The sequence below is a fragment of the Marmota marmota genome, unplaced genomic scaffold (genome assembly GCF_001458135.2).
Source record: "Marmota marmota marmota unplaced genomic scaffold, marMar, whole genome shotgun sequence".
In the NCBI taxonomy this organism is placed as follows: domain Eukaryota; kingdom Metazoa; phylum Chordata; class Mammalia; order Rodentia; family Sciuridae; genus Marmota; species Marmota marmota.
In genome coordinates this window covers 42263984-42286449 of record NW_025999900.1, presented here as the reverse complement: position 1 = coordinate 42286449, position 22466 = coordinate 42263984, and the positions used below count along the sequence as shown (strand labels likewise).

The 22466-nt window shown below is 40.0% G+C and overlaps 3 protein-coding genes and 1 long non-coding RNA gene across 8 annotated transcripts in view; 3 read left to right on the top strand and 1 right to left on the bottom strand.

Annotated features, from left to right (window-relative positions):
• Zc2hc1c (zinc finger C2HC-type containing 1C) overlaps positions 1 to 5704 on the bottom strand; it is an 8508-nt gene extending 2804 nt beyond the window's left edge. Inside the window, exons 1-2 of the mRNA XM_015494117.2 lie at positions 5571 to 5704; positions 3491 to 4814 (exon numbers count right to left, since the gene is read on the bottom strand). Of these exons, the coding sequence (XP_015349603.1) occupies positions 3491 to 4795 (1305 nt within the window). The 5' untranslated portion in view covers positions 4796 to 4814; positions 5571 to 5704. The remainder of the gene's footprint in view (positions 1 to 3490; positions 4815 to 5570) is intronic.
• Positions 11 to 3036, top strand: LOC125615322. The gene is made up of 2 exons (XR_007345901.1): positions 11 to 2302; positions 2334 to 3036. It is a non-coding gene; the product is annotated as an uncharacterized LOC125615322 (long non-coding RNA).
• Positions 5705 to 5801: 97 nt separating the features above from the next.
• On the top strand, positions 5802 to 20630 carry Acyp1 (acylphosphatase 1). Of its 2 annotated transcripts, none has more exons than XM_015494128.2 (3): positions 5802 to 6100; positions 11817 to 11908; positions 20236 to 20630. In XM_015494128.2, the coding sequence occupies exons 1-3, from the start codon at positions 5938 to 5940 to the stop codon at positions 20449 to 20451; spliced, it is 471 nt and encodes a 156-aa protein (XP_015349614.1). In that variant the 5' UTR covers positions 5802 to 5937; the 3' UTR covers positions 20452 to 20630. The 2 variants fall into 2 exon arrangements, with proteins under 2 accessions (XP_015349614.1, XP_015349621.1); XM_015494135.2 differs by lacking the exon at positions 5802 to 6100 and adding an exon at positions 10555 to 11463.
• The window catches only part of Mlh3 (mutL homolog 3), a 48508-nt gene continuing 32010 nt past the window's right edge, over positions 5969 to 22466 (top strand). For 3 of the 4 annotated variants that reach the window (XM_048799008.1, XM_048799007.1, XM_015494091.2), the window contains exon 1: positions 22133 to 22261. The gene's annotated coding sequence lies outside the window, so the exon portion shown is untranslated. Of the gene's footprint in view, positions 6101 to 22132; positions 22262 to 22466 lie in introns of those variants that run through there. The other variant, XM_048799006.1, reaches the window with a different exon arrangement.

Below are 22466 nucleotides of genomic sequence, written 5' to 3'. Positions count from 1 at the left end.
ACCCCCCCCCCCCCGCAAAATGTAAAATAAAGAAAACCTCAGGAAACAGCAACAAGAAGAAAACTTTTTACAGAAAAACATCAATAAAATGAATCTTAGAAGAGAATGTGTCCATAAAGGAATCTATTAAAAACCAATGACCCTAGGCTGGGGATGTAGCTCAGTACTATGGCATTTGCCTACCATGCATGATGCTCTCAGTTCAATCCCTAGCACCACCAAAAAAGAAAGGGGGGGAAAAATCAGGAACAATCAGAGAACTAGACCTATTATATATGAAAACTCTCATAGCTAAACCTAAAAATGAAGTAGAAGTGTTATAAAATAATGTCAAGAAAATTCCTTGGAATGGGAAAAAAATTCAAAATAGAAAGTAGAAAAGATCAGAAAATTAGAAAACAGGAAGTCCAACATATGGCTAACAGGAGTTCCAAAAAGAATAGAGAAAGCACAAGGAGAAAACTATCCAATAAATAATACAATTAACATTTTTAGAATTGAAAAATACAAATCTTGAGACTGAAATGGCTTACTGTGTATCCTAGCATAATCATCATAATTTCATCTGTAGTATTTTTTTTTTCCTTTGGTGGTTCTGGGGATTGAACCCAGTGCTTTGAAGTTCTGATAAAATCATTCTCCACTTAGAATTCTGTACCCAGCTAAATTGTCAAATAGGAGTCTATTGTATAGATATTTTCACTCATTCCAAGACAAAAAAATTTACCTCCCGTGAACATTTCTTAGCTTTCAAAAGCAAGAAAAAAGAAGGCAGAGGATACTGAAAATAGAGGATCCAACACAGAAGAGAAGCTAAGAGAAGTCCCCCCAAAAAACAGGTCTGCACCAGGCCTGGAAAAGAGCCAGTCCAGACTGAAGCAAGAGGAGAAAGAGTAGAGGAAAGGGGATTTTCAGGAAAATAAAACTGGTGCTAACGTTATGAGAGGTGTTTGAGCACTTAAGAAAACATAAACAGATGTCTGACATCAGATGGATCTCTTAGGAAAAATAAACTAGAGATAGACATGTAGAAGATGAAGGAAATGAAAACATAAGTCAGTTTTTAACTCGAGGTACATGTGGACGGGGCAAAATTTGTTCTCTCATCAGTGAACAAAATGTAGACGGTCAGATAAAAAGCCAACTAATGAATAAAACCCAAAATAGTGATTCAGCTACAGTGAAGGAAAAGGGGTGGAAAAAAAGTAAGGGCAGTGGAAATAGGATATTCTTATGGAATTTGCAGTTCCATAAGAAATCACCAGATAATGCAGAATATTGGAAAATCAAGAAAATAATCATTCAGGATATGTAAATATTCTAAATATGATATGCATATCAAAAGAACCATGTAACAGAAATGAGGGCTGGATGAAAGGTCAGTGAAGGATACCACTGATCTGCACTGTAGATGAGTACTATATGATTTTTTAAATGCATGCAAATATTAATTGAAATTAATCTTTAAAAGAAGAAAAATAGAGGTCAAAAAGCTCTTGATAACATTGAGAAATACTACCAAAGAAAGAGAAAGGATCCATTAAGAAAGTCTCTTACAGAAACAGAGAAGGCGGCAAAAGAGTCAGTGTTAGAGATGGTGTCCAGGGACCTTAAAGAGAATTCAATTAGGGGAAGCTTCCCTAAATATACAATATTTTAATTATTTATCATAATTAATTTTACTCAACACTGTAAGCACAAAACACAAAGATGTGTGTGTGGTTCCTGTCCTCAAATGCTTACCTTCCAGTAGACAAGAGATACAAGTAATATAAAGATAAAAGGATATCCGGAAAATCATTTGTTCTTGGGAGTGCACTAGAGGAATGACAGCTTCCAAAGGCAAAGTGGTCTGGAATAAGCCTTGGGGCATTCTCAGGAGTGGGTCCATCTCAATCCTGTCTTGGGGTCCTCAATGCAACACATTCCCTCAAATTTGTTTTCACAAAGGTGGGGCATCTTGACCTCAGAAACCTAATTCTTTTGCTTCATTGCTACTATATTTAGGAATTTAAGAAGCACAAGATTCTTTTAGGTTGTGGCCAAAAATAAATTGCTATGGTGGGACAAAGGATTCCCCAGTGGATTACTGAGTTAACCAAAAAGAAAACAAGAAAGAACAGTAACTAGCCATCCTGTCATTGCTGGTGCAAAATGTTGGCTTTGTGTTGGAAGCTATATTTCAGGGAGATCATCTTTTCTGAGAGAAAAGAACTTGAATACATCTCTTAATGGCCATCACATCAATGTGAGTTTTGGAAGGGCCTCAGCAAATACACACATAAACTAGTAGATGAGAGAGGTGCCTGCACAGCAAAGAAATAAAGAGAGAGGTGCCTGCACAGCAAAGAAATAAAGACAGAGGACAATTTCATTTTCCTAGAACATTAGAGCTAAATGGGGCCTTTGAGATCAATCGTATGGCCTAGGATCTCCAACGCTGACAACTTTGTTTTCTTTACTACAATTCTTTAAATTCATGATCCCCAGATATTATAATTATAGCTTAACATGTTTTTGTATTTTTCTAATATTCACAAAAACTAATATACAACACTTTGTCAGCATGCCACACTTTTAGAAATATTCATATTACAAACCAAGTTGTACAACCTTGACAATCAGGTTATTTATGAGACAATCTCCTCCACATCTGTCCAAATATATCTATGAAGTTCCCCTGAACTTATATGTCAGTGTTTTGAAGCGCATACATTTTACAACCTGGTTTTTCTAACAGGAGGAATTTTTTGAGAGATAACCAAAAACAGATAAACCAAAAGGTCTCCAGTACAAAAAAATAAAAATAAAAGTCCCTACCTTCAAGGTGTTTACACTCTGAAAAGAGAGAAAAAAATTCAAATGTAGTTGTGCTTCTTATATTTACTAAGAAGCTAATCTAGAAAGAAAAGATAGAGCTAAAGGAGTGGTGACAGATGCTAGTCTTGGAAGGTGACAGCATATTTCCAAAAACAAGGAGCCAAGAAAATGAACATAAAATGCTTCATAGTTTTTCTTTGGGTGTTTCATGTTTTTTAAAAAAGTTTCTGTGGTATAAACATGTACTACTTTTATAACCAAAAGGGCACCTATTTCTTTAATTCTAGATTTTTTCAGCCCAACCAAGATTTACATATTGGCCCTGCCACTTAAAGCTATGACCTCAAGAAAGTTACTTGACGTGTATAAGCCTTGGTGTGAGAGTGTGTGTGTGTGTGTGTGTGTGTGTGTGTGTGTTTGAGTGTTTAGGATAGGTCTGAGCCTTGATATCTGAACTGATAAAATGAGAGATAATGTCACCATCACAGAGTTGTAAAAATCCCATGAAAAACTCCTGTCATGGTGCCTGGCACATATGAATGCTCAACAAGTATTAATTCCCACCTTCAGCCTACAAGACACATGAGTTTTCCCTAAAGAAACCGGTGAGAACATAATAGGTCCTCACAAGGATCCATATACAAAGTCAAATCCACAAGGTTTTTATTACCTTGACTGCAGCTGGCCCCTTCCAATTCAAGTACTGCTCTAGCTCCGTGCCTTTAGCCCGGGCCCTGGAGGAGTCAAACACTTTCCTCTTGGAACCCTGCATCCTGCCACAGATGGCAGAGTGTCTCTCCAGCCTGAGCAAGAGAAATTTGCGTCCACAGTGGCTGCATTTGCCCAGTTCTGGCTCTTCATTGGAGCAGCTGGAACCTGAGGAGCCTGGTGTCCTGCATGGGCTAGAACTTCTTGTGGATCTCTCCAAATCGCTGCTTGGTTCTTCCAAAGGCTGAGAGAACTTTGCCACTAATGGCCCTGAGGCTTGGTCTCGGATTTTGTTGTTGCTTGCCACCAGCCTTTCCCTTTTAAGCCTCTGGATTCTATAATCAGAGAACTGGAATGAACTAAAATTTTCTTGAGGCTGTCCCCAGGCTTCGTCCTCTCTCCTGTCTCTACTAAATACCTCTTCAGACCCAAATTGTGGGGAGAAAACAGGTTTGTATGTTGTGTTGCTGTTATCAACTTCCCTCCTGGGAAAGATTCTCTGTAGCCCTCTGTCTTCATTTCCCTTGGCCTGTTCTTTTACCTTCTGGATCCTTCTAAGTTCCTCTTCTATTTTCTTCAACTTTTCTCTCAGGAGAATCTCCTTTCTTCGAATTTCCTCCTCTAAGCTCTCCCCTGCAGCTTCCAATCTTTGGATCTGCAGCCACTCAGTCCTTCGGAGGTTTGCCCTGGCCTTCTCCCGCTGCAAGTCAGCAAGAACAGATGAGTTCACCCCATTCCTCAAATCAAAATTGCTGTCTGTAAATTCTCTTGGCTCAGGGGTTCTTAGGCAGACATTCTGGTCCCCATCAGTGCTGGCCTCACCTGTACTATGATACTTGTGGTGGACCATGGGTTTCAGTGGGTATGCCCGGTCCACCCCAACTCGCTTTTTTGTAAAGGGGATGAAGTCCTGGTCATTTGCTTTGGGATATCGAGATTGAGAACTTGGGTAAAGCAAACCCTTTCCTTGGCCCAGGAGATCACTGCCCATGTCTCGCTGGCTGATTCCAGCACAGTGGGGATAAGAGTAGCTCCGGGCTGGTGTGCGGGTGTTCCATTTGGGTTGAGAGTAGACATTATCCAGTGCCAGTTCTTTGTTGCTCAAAACCTTCTGCTGAAAATTGTTCTGCCCCATCGAAGATCGCTGGGAAGAGTCACCTTGTTCATAAGGGTCTTGCTTGGCTGAGTGGAGCCCTGGAGCTTCCGTTTTATTATGTGGGAACATAACGCCCACAGGCAGATGTGGAGCCAACTGGAGACCAGCCATTCAGGGCCTGGACTGAAGCCTAGGGAAGATTTAAACCAGATACATGTGAAGAATTTGTTTGAGGTTCACTCCCGGCTGCTAAAGTAAACTGTTTCTACATTTGCCCTGCCCACATTTCCCTTTAAACTTTTCTAGGGACAGTGGAGCTGATTCTGCCAGAGATTCCCTTCAGTGAGCATATGGTGAGTGATGATCAAGTGTCAGACACTGTGTTAGGCCCTGAGGATAGAAAAATGAACATGATACAAGTGTTCCTGCCACTTAGGTTTCCTTTCCACCAATCCCAGCCTCTGCCATACGTTATTATGAAGGAGGTAAAACAGCACTGGATTGAAGGTCAAGTTTTAGACTGTGACACAGAACAACAACTTCCTCTTGCTGGCCCCAGTTTCTTCACCTGTAAATTAAACGTTTTACAGGTAAGAAAAATGAAACCCAGTGGCTTAGTGCAGAGTTCTCAGGGCTTTCCTCCTGATGGAACGGTGCAGGACTCCAAGAAGCACAGAAGCCACTAGAGCCTGGTTGTCAAATCCTTTATCCAAGGAGTCCCCACGGCACAGACGGTGGAAGGCCTGTAACTTGAGAGGTGGGGGCCATTTGACCTGGCCATGGCCGGGTTTGGATTCAGAACGGGAAGTTATGTTCTGTCCAGGAGGGTCAAGCGGGAATCCTCACTGGGCACTCCGCTTTGGGGGAACAAGACCTCGCTCTCCTGCTCCTAAGGCCCTCCGGAGGTCAAGGTGCTGACCCCAAGTCTCCTCTCCCTTCCCGGTACCTGAGGCTCTCGGCACCGCTCCAGCTCAGGGAAAACCCCAGGACCTAGCTTTGGAGACCAGACCCTTCAGCAAACGACAGCCGCGCAGGCGCTTTTAGCTGGCTTCTGTTATTCCAGTTGCCTGGAGACCTGAGCGCGGAGCGCGCCCCTCCTCGCCTCTCCCCCGAAACTCCGCTTGGGAGGCGCGCGCAGGCGCAGTCTGCACGCGGTCCAGACCGGCCGGGGCCAGTGGGGTGCAGTCGTCACTTGACCCAGTGTCCAGCCAACTCTGCAGCTCAGTTCAGCCCTGCCCTTGGGAAAAGGGGGAGGGGCAGGAAAGGCTTTTCTGGGGCTCCATCAAAGAAGAACTTGTATTTTTCTGAGAACGATGCTCCCTGACCTTGGGGTGTGCCCGTCTCTGGCAAAGGGCGGAACCCCTAGATGTGCCCCAGAGTCATCCCGCCGCAGGATTCCGGTATCCGCCTGGTTAGCCGGAGTGGGCCTGCTGATAGCCTTTCTTAGCACGCTCGGCTGCTCTGCACGGGCCCCAGGTATGGCTATATGCTCTCCGTGCTTTCTTCCCTTGCCAGTACTTTGGAGCTTGCTGTCAATTTTTCTTTTTCTTTTTCTTTTTTTTTTTTCCCCTACGCAGTCTTTCCGGGGTAGTTTTTGTGGCCAATCTAATTATTTTAATATTATAATGTTTTCTCTCACGTGGTAACTCTGGACGTCTCTACTTAGGGCTCAGGAATGATTCAGCCAAATGTAATGATAATAAATTTAACTACCGGATCGGAAATAATCAGGCATAACTTGGTTTCAACACTAAATGATACTCTAACTTTTTGACATCAGAAGAGAATTTATTTGTCTTCTTCATGCTTCAGTTAATTTGGGTAAGCTGTTTAGAACAGGCAGCTCACTTTTTCCCTACTCAAAAGATTCCAGCACATGGAAAACAATGTAGACAGCAGCAGTCGGTGTTAGCACTTCAGCATGTCAGATTGGAGCCGTCACATGTTAACAAATTTCTTGGTGGGCCCTCCAAGGGCAGTTCTTTTATTCCTAGTTGACTCTTCTTTTTTTTTTTTTTTTTTTTTTTGGTACCAGGGATTAAACCCAGGGCCACTTAACCACTGAGCCACATCCCCAGCCCTTTTATGTATTTTTTTATTTTGAAACAGGGTCTTGTTAAGTTGCTTAGGGCCTCACTAAATTGCTGAGGCTGGCTTTGAACTTTCCATCCTCCTGCCTCAGTCTCCTCTGCTGCTGGGATTACAGATGTATGCAAATGGGAACATACCCTACTCTGCTTAGGGCCAGGTCATCTCAGCCTCCCCCTGTCTCTTGTCAACTTCCACAGCTTCCCCTCAAGCTAGTAGAATTTCCCAGCATGTTACCCTCCCTCTGACTGCCTTCCCTCTGCTTTCTGAGAAAGAAGGGCCTCTCTCCTGAATTTCTTTCTTTCAGAGCCCTCAAGGAATTGACTCCATCACTTTACCCCTCCATCTTGTTAATCTCCACAGGCTCCTTTTCTTCGGTGTTAAAATACATTAACTGTTCCCTACAAAACAAATCTCATTTCCCTTGACCTGTCATCTCTATATTAGGATCCCACTCATTCCGCGCCCCCACACCCCTAAGGGAAATGGAACCCAGGAGTTCTCTACAACTGAGCTCCACCTCCAGCCCTTTTAAATTTTGTATTTTGAGATAGGGTCTTGCTAAGTGGCCAGGTTGGCCTAGCGCGTCCTGCCTCAGCCTCTTGGGATTACAGATGAAGGCCACCACGCCCAGCTCCACAAGAGTTCTTAATGGAAAACTACATCTGCTGTCCCCCCCTCCCCCCCACTCATTGTCTGTTCCACTGTGGTCTTGCTGCTACCCTCTCCAGTTTATTTAATTGCGTGGCTGCCAGTGACCTTCTCATGACCAAAGACAAGCTTCTCTTTCAAGCCTACTCACTTGACATTATTGATTAATCACCATCTTAGAACTCTTTTCACTTGCTCCTTCTTGGTTTCTTTTTTCATGTCTTTGCTCCACCTTCTTCCAGGTCTCTGGCATTTATGTCTTTTTTCCCACTTGTTCTCTAAATTTAGGTATTCTCCTGAGCCCTCTTTCTTACATTTTACATATGTGCAGTTCCAGACATTCTCTTCCTTTTATCAAATGCTGAAATTTCAGGTTTCACCTATGTTTAAATGCTGTTCAGCTGAACTGTAGCCTGTCTCCGTAGTTAGAATTTTCCAACTGCCCATTTAACACATGCACATGACTGAGCCTCAGGAACCTCAAGCTCAGTGTGACAGAACACAAAGCTCTTAATCACCTCTCCATCCCCAGTCTGCTGCTTCTCCACATCCCCACTCCTGCTCAGAGCAAGATTCACCTTCCACACCTTCCTTTTATCACCTCTTTCTTCTGACTGACCTGCAGGTTCTGTTGAGTTTGCTTCTCGAATGTCTCCCATAAGTAGCCCTTCCTGCCAGGCACGGTGGCAATGGCATATTCCTGTAATCCTAGCTACTAGAGAGGCTGAGGCAGGAGAACTGCAAGTTCAAGACCAGCCTCTGCAACTTAGTGAGACCCTGTCTCAAATTTTTAAAAGGACTGGGGATGGAGCTCATTGATAAAATGACTGTGGGTTCAATTCTCCTTACTGTGAATAAATAAATAAATAATGTCCCTTTGTTTGTTTTTAGTGCCCTAGTTGAGTTCTTCCATACTTCTCATTGGGATGCTATCACGCTTCTTACTGTTACACTTGCCTTTAACATCTGCTCCCAAACCCATCCTTCTTGATGCTGCCAGACTAATGAGTCTAAATACTTCTTTCTTGGCTTTATTAAGATTTTGTTGAGGGGCTGGGATGTACCTCAGTGATACAGCACTTGTCTAGTATGCATGAGGCCCTGAAGAAAAAAAAAAAGATATAGTTGAAGTCAAGTATGCTGACACACATTTGTAATCCCAATTAGCCTGGCTGCTGAGGCAGGAGGATCACAAGTTCAAGGCCAGCCTAGACAACTTAGCAAGATCCTGCCTTAATTTTTTTTTTTTAAAGGGGACTGGGAATATAGCTCAGTGGTACAGTGCTTGCCTTGTATGTGCTAAGGCCCGGGGTTCAATGCCCAGTACTGCAAAAGAGAGAGAGAGATAATCGAGATAATTGACAGGGGCTGGGGATGAAGCTCCGTGGTAGAACATGTGCCTAGCATACGTGGGGTCCTGGGTTGGATTCCCAAGTACCACATACACACTTTTTATTTATAAATTTATAAATAAAAATTGTATATATTTATAGGGTACAATGTGATGCTTTGATATATGTATACATTGTGAAAGGATTAAATTTAGCTTACTAAATACTGATCCTATCATTTTCCTCTCCTGGTGAAGACTCCTTCACCCGTAGAATGAAATTGAAATGCATACTTAGCATGGCATTTCTATTAGGTCCAACCTATCTTTTCATCCCTGCCTCCCCTGAATAAACCCCAGCGTCTAGCCCAGTAGGTCTCAACCCTGGCTGTGCATTAAGATTTCTTAAAAAGCTGGGCACTGTGTAGCACATGCCTATAATTGCAGCAACTTGGAGGCTGAAGCAGGAGGATCACAAGTTTGAAGCCAGCCTGGGCAACTTAGCATGAAACCTTGTCTCAAAATAAAAAGCAAAAAAAGTACAAGGATGTAGCTTGGTGGTAAAGGGTCCCTGGGTTCTTTCTCCAGTACAAAAAAAAAAATGCTCAAAGAATATATATCTTGGGTGAGGCCCAGGCATCCATAGTTTTAGAAGCTTCCCTAAAAGTCCTAATATGCAGCCAGGGTGGAGAGCCCTTGGTTTAGCTGTGGTGACTTCTTGTACTGTCTCCTCTCCGTGGTACCACCTTACCACAAGCTCCACAAACTGGGTGGTGGTAGTCATGGAATTTTGGGGAATGGACTCTGGACTGGCTGCCTGGAATCAAATCATCAAATTGTGGTCATGTAACTCTGGAAAACTACTTTCCAAGAACACTTTCCTAGTCTTCCCAGTCAGAATTACTCTCTGCTCCTTCTAACATTTTCTATCTGGTTCATATTGAGCAGCTCTCAGTAGGTGTTCATGGAACTGAATTGCCATGTCATGCATTGAATTATCATTATGTGCATGCATATTTATCCCTTACACTAAATTGAGGGCAAAAATTATTATTCATCTTTGTATACCATATGATGCCCCATACATTGAGACACTCAATAAGTTTTAAATTCCGGAGAAAACCTTTTTTAAAAATGAATTTTAAAGAAATAACATCAGCCAGGTGCATCATTTTCAAATAATTCCATGTACAGCATTAAATCCAGCTGTCACTGCACTGGGGGTTTTAAGATTCTGTAGGACCTGGATCCTTAATCTATAGTGGGGAGCTAATGGAATGATGAATTTCCATGTCTATTGTTGCAAACCCACCTCACTATGCCAAGTCTGCCAACCTGGCATATTCACAAATGGAGTTTTACAGAGGGATGTAATGCATACAAGCAATAAACAAGCAATCCAAAGAGGAACAATAAACATCAGTTTTCCTTCACAGACATTCTTTTTCTTTCTTTCTTTCTTTCTTTTTTTTTTTTTTTTTTTGGGTACAGGGGTGATTAACCACTGAGCCACATTCCCAGTTCTTTTTTTTTTTCTTTATTCTGGCACAGAATCTTGCTAAATTGCTTAGGGCCTCACTAAGTTGCTGAAGCTGCCCTTGAATTTGCAACCTTTCTGCCTCAGCCTCCCAAATCGCTGGCATTACAAGGGTGCACCATTCATACACGTTTTTCTGGTGGGGGGGGGTCCTGGGGATTGAACTTAGGGGCACTCAATCACTGAGCCACATCCCCAACCCTATTTTATATTTTTTGTTTAGAGATAGGGTCTCACTGAGTTGCTTAGCGCTTTGCAGTTGCTGAATCTGGTTTTGAACTTTTGATTGTCCTGTCTCAGCCTCCCAAGCCTCTGGGATTACAGGTGTGCACCACCATGCCCAGCTTCACTCTAATTTTAACAAAGGGTGGCTGGATTTAAATGCTTGAAAATTGACTCTAATTTTAACAAAATGTCACCTACAACACCCCCTTGACAATTCCCTTTAGACAAAAATAAATTCATGAAATTTGGTAATTTGGTTTAGACTAAGTCAACTGAGATTCTAGAGCCATGAACCATTTGCTTGTGTATGTGTTTCCTTTATTTAGTTCTTCAAGCATTTTCTTAGTAAGGTAGTCTCTGATGGACAGCTTCCAGAATTCCAGGAGAAATAACCTCCACCAAGATGTCCTGTATCTCCCCCCTGCTAGGCATAACCCCAAATTGAAAGAGTCCAGAAAAGTGGCATGTGTCCTATTCAGTTTATTTATTTATGATGTTTAATGTCTGTTGTCTGACTCCCAACTCCAGAATTTAAATTCCCTTAGGGCAGGATTCTGTTGTGTTTACTGATGTATGCCAAGTGCCTAGAACAGCGCCTGGTCGTCCTTTACTATGTGTCAGTGGTGTTTATTGAAGGCTGTCAGTCGGTGTTTATTGAATAAATGAATGTATCCCAGTGTTTCTCGTCGTCTATGCCTTTTTACTTTTGAGAATCTCAGAAGAGGGGTACACTTAGCGACTGAGACGGGTTACGGGGTGAGTCTATGGAAGACGAGAGAGACACTGAACACATTCCCAAGTCGGGCGCCCAGCCGCTGGACCTCCAGTCCACTGGGCGGGCTCAGGGGTAAGACGCCCCCCCTGATTGGTCGAGCGAGGTAATGGGCGTGAGAGGCAGCGAAGGAGGAGCCACACTCTAAACTTCCGGGAGCGGCCGTTTGCGCGGCTGGGGGCGGTTGGCTAGGTGGTTGCCGGTGTGATTTGGCCCCCTGTGGGGAAAAGTGGCGGGTGAGCTGGGGAGAGGGCCCCAAGGCATGGCCCTGAGTTCGATTAGTCCTGAATGTTGTGGAAGGGGATTCTGGCGGCTGAGTGGGAAGAGGAGTGGATGGGAGGGAGCGGGACAGGTAATTGGGTCAGCAGGTGTCTGCCCCTGAGGAGCTTCTACCGGGCCCAGGTTCCCTCCCCAGGTGTCTTCCTGTTACTCACAGGCTTCCGTTTATGCCAGTCCACTCACTTGCTCTTTGGAGTCCAGGATGCAGTGGTGATGGATGGAGAAGGGCCATGTGGCCCTTTCTTTCTGCCTGTGGATTGGGGGTCCTGGGGTCGTCCTTTACTATTTTTGCTTTCCTGGTCTCTGACAGGTTTGAGCATGGCAGAAGGGGACACCTTGGTATCAGTGGATTACGAAATTTTTGGGAAGGTGCAAGGGGTGTTTTTCCGCAAGTACACTCAGGTATGTGGCCTACAGGCTTTGGGGACATGCCTAGGTTATAATTCTGGGAACCAGAGACGCATTTCTGACATGTGAACTGGAAGAAACTGGCATTCGGTAGCTGAATGGTAAGGATGTGAAAATGCTTTGCAGTTTGTAAAACATGATGTAAATGGAAGATTCTCCTGATGTTATTATTGGCCTGTTTCTAACAGTGGTGTCTGAACATGTAGACAAACTTGTTAACGGTCTTTTTCTTCCGAAGGGGAATATGTCTAGTTCACCTTGTTGTGGTTTTATCAAACGTAGTCACATTTGTTGTAGGAAGGCTACCTCTCATCGAGGAAAAATGGCCTTTAGAAGAACTGATCATATTTCTGTAAATTAAGTTATTACTTCAATCATACCTGCTACGTTTTCTTTATATATATATATATATATATGTATGTGTATATATATATATATATATATATATATATATATATATATATACACGCATAAAGACACACATATATAAAGACATACACACACACATATATTTTTTGTTGTTGATGGACCTTTATTTTATTTGCTTGTTTATATGTGGTGCTGGGAATCGAACACAGAGGCAAGCACTCTACCACTGAACTACAACTCCAGTCCCATAACTGCTACATTTTATTTCTCTCTCCAACTTTTATCATTTCTCCAACCATCTCCCAACATCCCAACTGAATTCCTTTCTGTTCATTTTAGCTGTGGAAGAACATTCACCTTTTCCAGCGGAAGATTTTCTAGCTAAAAATATTTTATCTTTTCCAGATTACCTAGATAATGGTAACACAGAACATGGAGTCTGGTATTCCTACTATATTAATACAGAGTATTTGAGGAGATAAACAAACTGTTACCTCTGCTTTAGTGTCAGTAATCTTCCCTTAGCATACACACACCCAAGTGCAATATCAGTTTCCCTCCTGCCTTCTGCAGGGAGATATCAGACTATTGCCTCCCACTCTGTGTCTAATTCCACTCTGTGTTCAATGGGTAATGAGTTAGGATTGCCAGATTTTCCAGGTGTTACACTGCTGGGACTGTGGTACTCAAAATTCAAACCTGAATCTTTGAAATAGGAATGTCAATTGTCAATACCTCTTTTTTTTTTCTTCAGAATTTCATTTTATTGAACACATTTTTAAAATAAGCACCTCTTAGCAATTAAAGTTTAAAATAATAATAATATTCCTCCCACTCTGTCAATACCTCTTATTCTAATTATTTGCAAATCATTTCTTTCTGTTTCATACTCATATGAGAAGTGCTTGTTGAAAAGAGAGTTGGTGAAAGTCATTGCAAGAACTAAGTTCTAATTAGTTTGGCTGCCAGTGCAGAGTAAGTTTCTGTGACTTAATAAATCAAGGTGACAACTTCAAAGATTAGTCAAAGTTGTTCAGAGAAAAGGACCAGATAGTATATAGTCCATCTTACTATACCTGCCACCTTTTACCCTCTGTCAAAGAGAGAATAAAAGAATGCAGAAAAACAAGTAGTGGTTAGGAAAACTACAAGGAAAATGTCATTTTAAAATTAGATTGTAGCTTATTCTTTACCATTTATAATCATTTAAATATATGTTATTTTTAACAGTTGTCTTATTTTGCTATAGTCACTTTGCATGTCAATATCATCTAAGTCCTGAATTAAATTTCATCACTTCTAGAGAAATGAATGAGAATACGGGAATGGGCTGTTTTTTAAGTGGGAATATAATTCACATTCCATAAAGTTCATCCTTTAAAAAACTATAATTCAGTGGTTTTTTGCATTTACACAAAGTTGCACACTAATTTCAAAATATATTAATCACCCCAGAAAAGAAAACCTACCTGTTAGCACTTACTCCTTATTCTCCCAGCCCCTGGCAACCACTAACCTACTTTCTGTCTCTATGGAGTTGCCTATTCAGGACATTTAATATTAAAATGGAATCATACAAATGTGACCTTTTGTTTCTGGTTCATTTCACTTAACAGTGTTTTCAAAGTTCATCTATATTGTAGTATGTATCTGTATTTTGTTCCTTTTTATGGTTGAATAATATTTCATTGTATGGATTTATTATATTTTATTCTATTAATGAATGGACATTTGGGTTGTTTCCTATTTGGGGTTATTAGGAATAATGCTGTGAACATTTATTACATGTATTTGTGTAGACAGTATTTTCTGTTCCTTTAAGTGTATATACCTAGGAGTAGATTGCAAGGTCATTTGACAACTCTGTTTAACTTTTTGCGGAACCGCCAATTTTTCCAAAACCACTAAACCATTCTACATTTCCACCACCAGTTTATGAGAATTCCAGTTTTTCCAGATCCTTGCCAACCCTTGTCACTACCTTATTTATTACAACTATCCCAGAGGAAGTGAGGTAATAGTCTCACATTGAGAATTTTTGTCATTATTTGTTTTGTTTTCAGGCATCAAGGAATTTAAAAGGATTTAGGTCATAGTGGAGAACATACAGATCAGTAACTAAAGATAATTGGAAAATCCAAAACTATTTGGAAATTATACAGCATGTTTTTCTAAAGTTGTGGTAGAATACACATAATGTAAAATTTACAATGTTAACCATTTTAAATATACAGTTCAGTGACCCTCAGTACATTCATGCATAGTTATGTTACCATCACCATAATCTATCCATGGAATTATTTTTATCTTGCAAAACTGAAATTCTGTACCCATTAGCCATTAACTCCCCATTTTTCCCTCTGCCCAGTCCCTGACAATTGTGATTTTACTTTTCCTGTTTATGAATTTGACTATTCAAGGTAACTCATAAGTAGAATCAGTATAGTTCCTTTGTGACTGGCTTATTTCACTTAGTATAATGTCCTCAATGTTCATTCAGGGATCATGTATCAGCATTTCCTCCTTTTAAAAATCTGGTAATATTCTGCTGTATTTGTATACTCTGATTTTGATTTGCCTTCTCCTAATGACTAAGATGTTGAACATCTTTTCATGTGTTTATTGGCATGTGAAAGAAGATATTGCATATCTTCATTGAAGAAATTTCCATTTAAATCCTTTGCTTAGTTTTTTGAGTTATTTTTTTTCTTATTGATTCATAAGAATTTCCTATATATTCTGGACCCTAGTCTTTTATCAGATGTATGATTTGCAGATATTTTTCCCATTCTGTGAATTATCATTTCACTTGATAATATAATGTCCTTTGAAGTACAAAAGTTTTTCTTTCTTTCTTTCTTTTTTTTTTTTTTTTGTACCAGTGATTGAATCCAGGGGTGCTTAAACACTGAGCTACATCACCAGCCCTTTTTATTTTATTTTTATTTTTGAGATAGGGTCTTGCTAAGTTGCTTAGGGCCTCACTAAGTTGCTGGGCCTGGCTTTGAACTTGCAGTCTTCCTGCCTCAGCCTCCCAAGCTGCTGGGATAACAGGCACCGGGCATAGTTTTTAATTTTGATGAAGTCTAATTTAGCATGTATTACATTTAAGAAACCTTTGCCTCATCCAAGATCAAGATTCATGCCTACGTTTCCTTCTAAGACTTTCATAGTTTAAGCTTCTAGATTTAAGTCTTTAATCAAGTTTGATTTTTTTAGTGTTGGCATTAAGAAGTCCAATCTTATTCGTGTGTGTGTGTGTGTGTGTGTGTGTGTGTTGGCGATTGAACCCAGGGTCTTGCACATACTACGTATGCAGCTATACCCCAACCCTAACTTCATTCTTTTGCATATGGATATCCAGGTGTTCCAAAAGTATTTGTTGAAAAGACTAATATTTCTTCCATTGATTCATCGTAGCACCCTTTTCAAAATTGTAGGGGTTATGGACTCTTAGTTTACTTCCATTGATCTGTATGCCTTTTTTTTAATGCCAATACCACATTGTCTGAGTTGCTGTAGTTTATTTTTTATTTTTAACCCAGGACCTCACACATTCTAGGCAAGTGCCCAATAACTGAACTGTACTCCTAGCCCTTTGTATCTTGAGACAGAGTCTTGCTAAGTTGTTAAAGCTGGCCTTGAATTTGCAGTCCTCCTGCCTCAGCACCTGGAGTAGCTGGAATTAGGTGTGCACTGTAGCTTCCTGCTTCGATTATTGTAGCTTTGGAAAAGTTCAGAAATCAGAAAGTGAGTCCTTCAACTTTGTTCTTCCCTTTTGTGATTATTTTTAGCTATTCTGGGTCCCTTATGTTTCCATGTAAATTTTAGGGAAATTTGTCAATTTCTGCAAAAAAAGATCTGAGATTTTTGGATAGATTGTGTTGAATCTATAGATTAATTTGGGAATATTGCCATTTTAATATGAAGTCTTCCAGTCCATGAACATGGAAAGCCTTTTTATTTAAATCTTTATTCTTTTTCAACAATGATTTGTAATTGTCTACTTCTTTTGTTAAATTGATTTCTAGGCATTTTATGATTTTAGATGCTATTGTAATTGGGATTGCTTACTTAATTTGTTTTTCAGTTGTCCATTGCTAGTGTTTAGAAATATAATAGATTTTTGTATACCAATCTTGATTCCTGTAACCATGTGAACTTGTTTATTAGCTCTAGTTTATGTGTGTGTTTGTGTTCCTTAGGATTTTTGGTATACAGAGTATGTCATTTGCAAGTAGAGGTAAGTTTCTTTCTTCCTTTCCGAGTGCCTTTTCTTTTTCCCTGCCCTGAGTACAACCTTAAAGATAATAAATAAAATTTTGAATAAAAGTGGCAAAAGCAGATATCTTTGTTTGTTCCTGCTTTATGGGGAAAGCTTTCAGTGCTTTTCACTATTAGGTATGATATTAATTGTGGGCTTTTCAATACTCTTATCAGGTTAGGAAGTTCCTTTCTGTTTCTAGTTTCTTGAATGTTTTTAATCATAAAAGAGTTTGGGGATTTTTTTGAGTGCGTTTTTGTTTTTTTTTTTACATTAATGAGAGGATTGTGTAGTTTTGTTTTATTCATTAATATGGCATATTAAATGGATTACTTCTTGTATGTTGAACCAACCTTGCATTCCTGGCATAAAACCCAGTTTGTCTTGTTATGTAATCTTCTTTATATTTGCTGGGTTTGGTTTGCTAGTATTTTGTTGAGGATTTTTGCTTCTGTATTCATAAAAGCTATTGGTTGGTCTAAAGTTTTCTTTTCTTGTGATGCTTTGATTTTGTATGAGGATAATGCTAGATGAATAGAATTAGTTGGGAAGTGTTTCCTCTTCTATTTTTTGTAAAAATTTGTGAAGGATTGGTGAATTTCTTTAAACTTTTGATAGAATTCTATCAAAAAAAAAAAAAAAAGAAAAGAAAGAAAGAAATTTTATCAAAGAAAAGCCATTTGGTCCTGGGCTTTTCCTTTGAAGTTTTTTGATTACTAATTTAATCTCTTATAATAAGTCTGTTCAGATTTTCCATTTCTATTTCTGTTTTGTTTAAAATTTTTTTTGTAGTTGTAGATGGACAGAATACCTTTTTTTTTTTTTTTTTTTTTTATTTATTTTTTTATTTTTTAGTTTTCGGCAGACACAACATCTTTGTTTGTACGTGGTGCTGAGGATCGAACCCGGGCCGCACGCACGCCAGGCAAGCGCGCTACCGCTTGAGCCACATCCCCAGCCCAGAATACCTTTATTTTAGTTGTTTATTTTTATGTGATATTAAGGATTGAACCCAGTGCCTCACACATGCTAGGCAAGTGCTCTGCCACTGAGCTACAGCTACAGCTCTCTATTTATTCTTGATTCAATTTGTCTTCCTAGGAATCTATCCTTTTTACCTAAGTTGTCTAATTTGTTGGCATACCATTGTTCATAGTTGTCCCTTTTTTGTAAGGTTGGTAGTTATAGCCCCTCTTTCATTTTAATCATTTGAGCCTTCTTTCTGTCAGTCTAGCTAAAGGTTTTCAATTTTGTTGACCTTTTCAAAGACTATCTTTTGGTTTTATTTATTTTCTTCATTTTTCTATTCTTTATTGACTTCTGCTCTTTTTGGGGGGTGAGGAGGATGGTTTCAGGGATTGAACTCAGGGACACTCAACCACTGAACCACATCCCCAGCCCTATTTTGTATTTCATTTAGACAGTGTTTCACTGAGTTGCTTGGTGCCTCGCTTTTGCTGAGGCTGGTTTTGAACTCCTGCCTCAGCCTCCTGAGCCACTGGGATTATAGGCATGTGCCCCCTCACCGGGCTTATTCTTTATTATTTCCTTCTGCTTGCTTTTAGTTTCATTCACTCTTCTTTTTCTATTAAGATGGAATTCTAAGTTACTGATTTGAAAAGACTTTCTTTTTAGATTGCAAACTAGAATTGATGATCATAATCCTTAAATTTGTTATAAAAAAATGTCAGAACATTGTTTAAGCAGAAATATGGTTATAAGGTAAAATTAGCTTTTGGAATTTTATTTAAAAAAAACACGCGCTTCCTCACTTAAAGGCAGATATACAAAGTTGAACATGAATGAGCAACATTATGCTATTCTTTTTTTTTTTAAAGAGAGAGAGGAGAGCGAGAGAGAGAGAGAGAGAATTTTTTAATATTTATTTCTTAGTTTTTGGCGGACACAACATCTTTGTTTGTATGTGGTGCTGAGGATCGAACCCGGGCCATGCCAGGCGAGCACGCTTCCGCTTGAGCCACATCCCCAGCCCAATGCTATTCTTTTTTTAAAAAAAAAATTTTGTAGTTGTAGATGGACAGCATGCCTTTATTTTATTTGTTTATTTTTACGTGGTGCTGAGGATTGAATCCAGTGCTTCACATGTGCAAGGCAAACGCTCTGCCATTGAGCTTCAGCCCCAGCCCACATTATGCTATTCCTTAAGAAATTAAGAGAATTGAGTGCACAAATAGATTTTTCAAATTTTGGAGTGTTTTATTGATTCTCAGGAGTTCACTGCAGTTTAAAGATTTGACTGTTATAACCCTGTGTGCTCAAAACTGCACTATCAGTCTGATAGCTATTTACCATATATGGTAACTCTAAGTACTAGAGATGGCCAACCCCCCTATGTTAATTTGAAGTAGAACAGTGCAATTGTTAGTCAGTTGGATATTGAGTCTTCATCAAAGTCCATTCTCAGCATTTTTCTTTTACGTTTTCTCCTCTGGCACTTAGCAATGCATGCTGTAGGTATCTCCTGTTTTTCTTCATTCCTTAATTTCCTCCCTTAAACAGTTATTTGACCAGAGTCCCTTTTGTTCATTATGCAGACATGTCTTTGCTTTGAACCTACCTGATTTGATGGATGCTACAGTTTCTTATCATAGATTTTTTTTTTTTCCTGCTCTACATAAAGTTTTGTTTGGTGAACTCAGCAATTTCCCACATTTACTGGGTCACTACTTTGGCATTTAGACATGCAATCATGTTAATTCCCATTTTCTTTTGTAATTCACGAACCTTCTTTTATTAGATATATTACTTTATAATCAATGACCTTTATACTATTCTAACTATATATTTACACAAAAATAAACATATCTAAAATATTGCTACCTTTTTCTAAATGTTCAAGTCTTGCCATAGCTTAGTGACTTAAAGGAAATAAGATTGAAAAAAAAAAAAAGCCACTACAGTGATTAGTTGGCTTTTGTAAGTTTATTCAACTTTAAGGACATTATGATTATTTAGACAAAGGAGAAGAAAGTCAAGTGAAAACCTAATAGTTATGTAGTTTCATGAAAGCTTGGTGTTCAGAGACTGGTCACAGCTGTTTTCCTTCTCTAGGAGGCTGACAGAAAGTGGGCTTTGAATGCAACATAAACATGTTGGGTTAGACAGTTAGTTTCTCCACAGTACAAACAATGGATGAGTTGCCCAGAAAATTGCAAAATACTCTTTAATGATCTTTAAAGATATAATGGACACTAATTCATCTGGTTATGTTTAGGTGTGGTCCTGGTTAAAGACAAAGGGAAGGATCAGATAACTTCACGCTTTTTCCTTTTACCTTACCCAGTAGATTCTTGATTAAGGTTACATTTAACAAGATACAACCTGATATCCTAAAAAACAATCTGCCTTCAGGGATCATTATAAAAGCATCTGTTTTGGACTTAAGTCTTTAGTACTTAACCAAATTTACTACATATTGAAAAATTCTAGTGCCTGGGTTTTATAGAGTAGAAAGAAGGAAATGGAGTCAAGTGACCAACACTTGATGTTAAGATCAGCAATGAGATCCTCCTTGCTGTCTTTCTGTTTTGACTTTTCTGGACAGTATCAAATTGGTTTCAGTGGCTTGATTCTAGGCCAAGATTCTGGCAAGAGATTATAGTCTTATTTTGTTCAGTCTCACTGGATCTGTATGTCTCTCTCTCTCTCTCTCTCATTCTCCCCTTAGGCTGAGGGTAAAAAGCTAGGATTGGTAGGCTGGGTCCAGAACACTGACCGGGGCACAGTACAAGGACAATTGCAAGGTCCCATCTCCAAGGTGCGTCGCATGCAGGAATGGCTTGAGACAAAAGGAAGTCCCAAATCGCACATTGACAGAGCAAATTTCAGCAATGAGAAAGTCATCTTGAAGCTGGATTATTCGGAGTTCCAAATTGTGAAATAATGGCCTGAATTTAAATTTTCCAAGAAAAACTCAGTTTTGGTTTTTATTATTAATATAAAACTATTCTGTGTTCAATATTAGAATTAGTTATTTTTGTATCAAATATTTGTAACTGCATGTTACATGTGTGATGGAACACAACTTTACACAATTCTAATAAAACACTTTAGAACCATGTACTTATGTTTCTTTTTTTTTTTTTTTCCTGTGATTGAACTCAGGGCCATGCACATGCTTAAACAAGTACTGTACCACTGAGCTACATCCCCGTCCTGTTTATGCTACTTTCTTAAATCCTTAGTGAACTGCCTTTGGGGCAAAATGAAATATTTATTCAATAAACATTTGTGGGAGAAATATTTTTGAGATCATTTAAAGAAGTCTAAAAGAAAAAGTTAGCAGTTACTTTGAATCATTTCTTTAAGTGGTTTACATGAAGTTTTCTTCAGGAAACTGCATGCCTCATAAGAACAAATGCCACCAGTTTAATTTGTTAGCAGTTTCAATGATGTTTTGGACTAATTACTCTTAGTTTTCTGGAAGTTTTGCTGTCATTCCTTTCCTCTAGGTAAGAAATTCACATAAATTAATGTTATTGGCTGAATTTGATCCTCCCAAATTCATAGGCTGAAGTCCCATCCTTCCATCTCTGAAAGTGACTATTTGCAAATAGGACTTTTAAAGAAATAATTAAGATTAAATAGGCTCTAATCCAATCTGACTGGTGTCCTTACAATGAAGAGGAAATTTGGACACAGATATGTGTATGAACAGACAAAAGACCATGTGAAGACAGCTATTCACAAAGCAAGGAGAGGCCTCAGAAGAAATCATCCGTGCCAGCACCTCCTGAACTGCGAGAAAATAAATTCCTGCTGTTTAAGCCACCCAGTCTGGTATTTTGCTATGGAACCCTAGCAAACCTAATATATGCAATAATCAGAATTTTGCTTCATCAGCCCCAGAAGTCTGATTTGGTTTGGTTAGTGACTGAATATTTCCAATAGTAATTAGGCTTAAATATTTTGTCATAAGATCCAATTTTTTAAAAAACAAGATTTCAATGAAATTGAGACAGCAGAACTGAGGATTGGTTAACAACTCCCAAAGCATTTATTCTCAGTGCTCTTAAGAGTTCTGTTTTTCGTCAGTTAGGAAAGAGGCTGCCATGGCGTTGGGAAGATACCAAAAAAATCAGTGAAGGAAGACCTAGAGTCTTATTTGTAAACTGAGAGAGTTGAGCTAGTTTCTCAGTCTGTTCCAACTTTGTAAAATCATTCTAAGATGGAAGGTTCCAGATTTGGTCACTGAATGCTACCATAGGTTAGACACTGTTCCTGGCCGTGGGGTACAGCATAAATAATAACGGACAAAAAAACCAAACCGTCACATCGTGTACATTCTAAGGGGGTGCAGGGGATAAGCAAATAAACGAAATACACTAAATTAAATAGTAGTATGTGCAAAGGAGAAAAAAAGAGAAAGGATAAAATAAAATTACCAGAAAGAGGCCGGGCCCAGAGACTGGTTCAAGGCCAACCTGGGCAAATTAGTGAAAACCTGTCTCGGAAAAGAAAGGAGAGGGGTGGAGGGGGATGAAGACGGAGCTGGGGAACTTGGGCTAGGAGCGAGAGCTCTGGGGCAGGTAACACCTGTGCGCATGCGTGCTGGGTGTCGCGGGCCGAAGCGCGCTCGCGGCAAGTCCGTGAAGCGCATGCTCGTGAGCTCGCGCGCACTCACTGGAGCCCAGGTGCGCGCGGCCGGCGCCCGTGGCGGTTGATATCTGAGAGTTGGTGAAGCGCGTTTCGAGGTGATTTGGGGGAAGGCACGTGGCGAAAGGACGATCCCGCGAGCTCTTCTACCACCAGAAGGGCTGTGGTGGCAGCTGCGGGCCAGCCTTTTGAAGCCAGTGCGCAAGGGCCCCGCGAGGCCCCTGCGGCCTTCCGACTGCGCGGGCGCCTTAGCGGGTGACCGGCGAGTTACCTCGCAGGCGGGGGAAAGGGAGGGGTGGAGCC

Excerpts from the sequence above, each read along its gene's own strand:
- Acyp1 (XM_015494128.2), top strand. The coding sequence starts at position 5,938 with ATGCTCCCTGACCTTGGGGTGTGCCCGTCTCTGGCAAAGGGCGGAACC. Across the intron at positions 6,101-11,816 it reads CTGCTCTGCACGGGCCCCAG|GTTTGAGCATGGCAGAAGGG; the intron begins GTATGGCTATAT and ends GGTCTCTGACAG. Across the intron at positions 11,909-20,235 it reads TTTTCCGCAAGTACACTCAG|GCTGAGGGTAAAAAGCTAGG; the intron begins GTATGTGGCCTA and ends TTCTCCCCTTAG.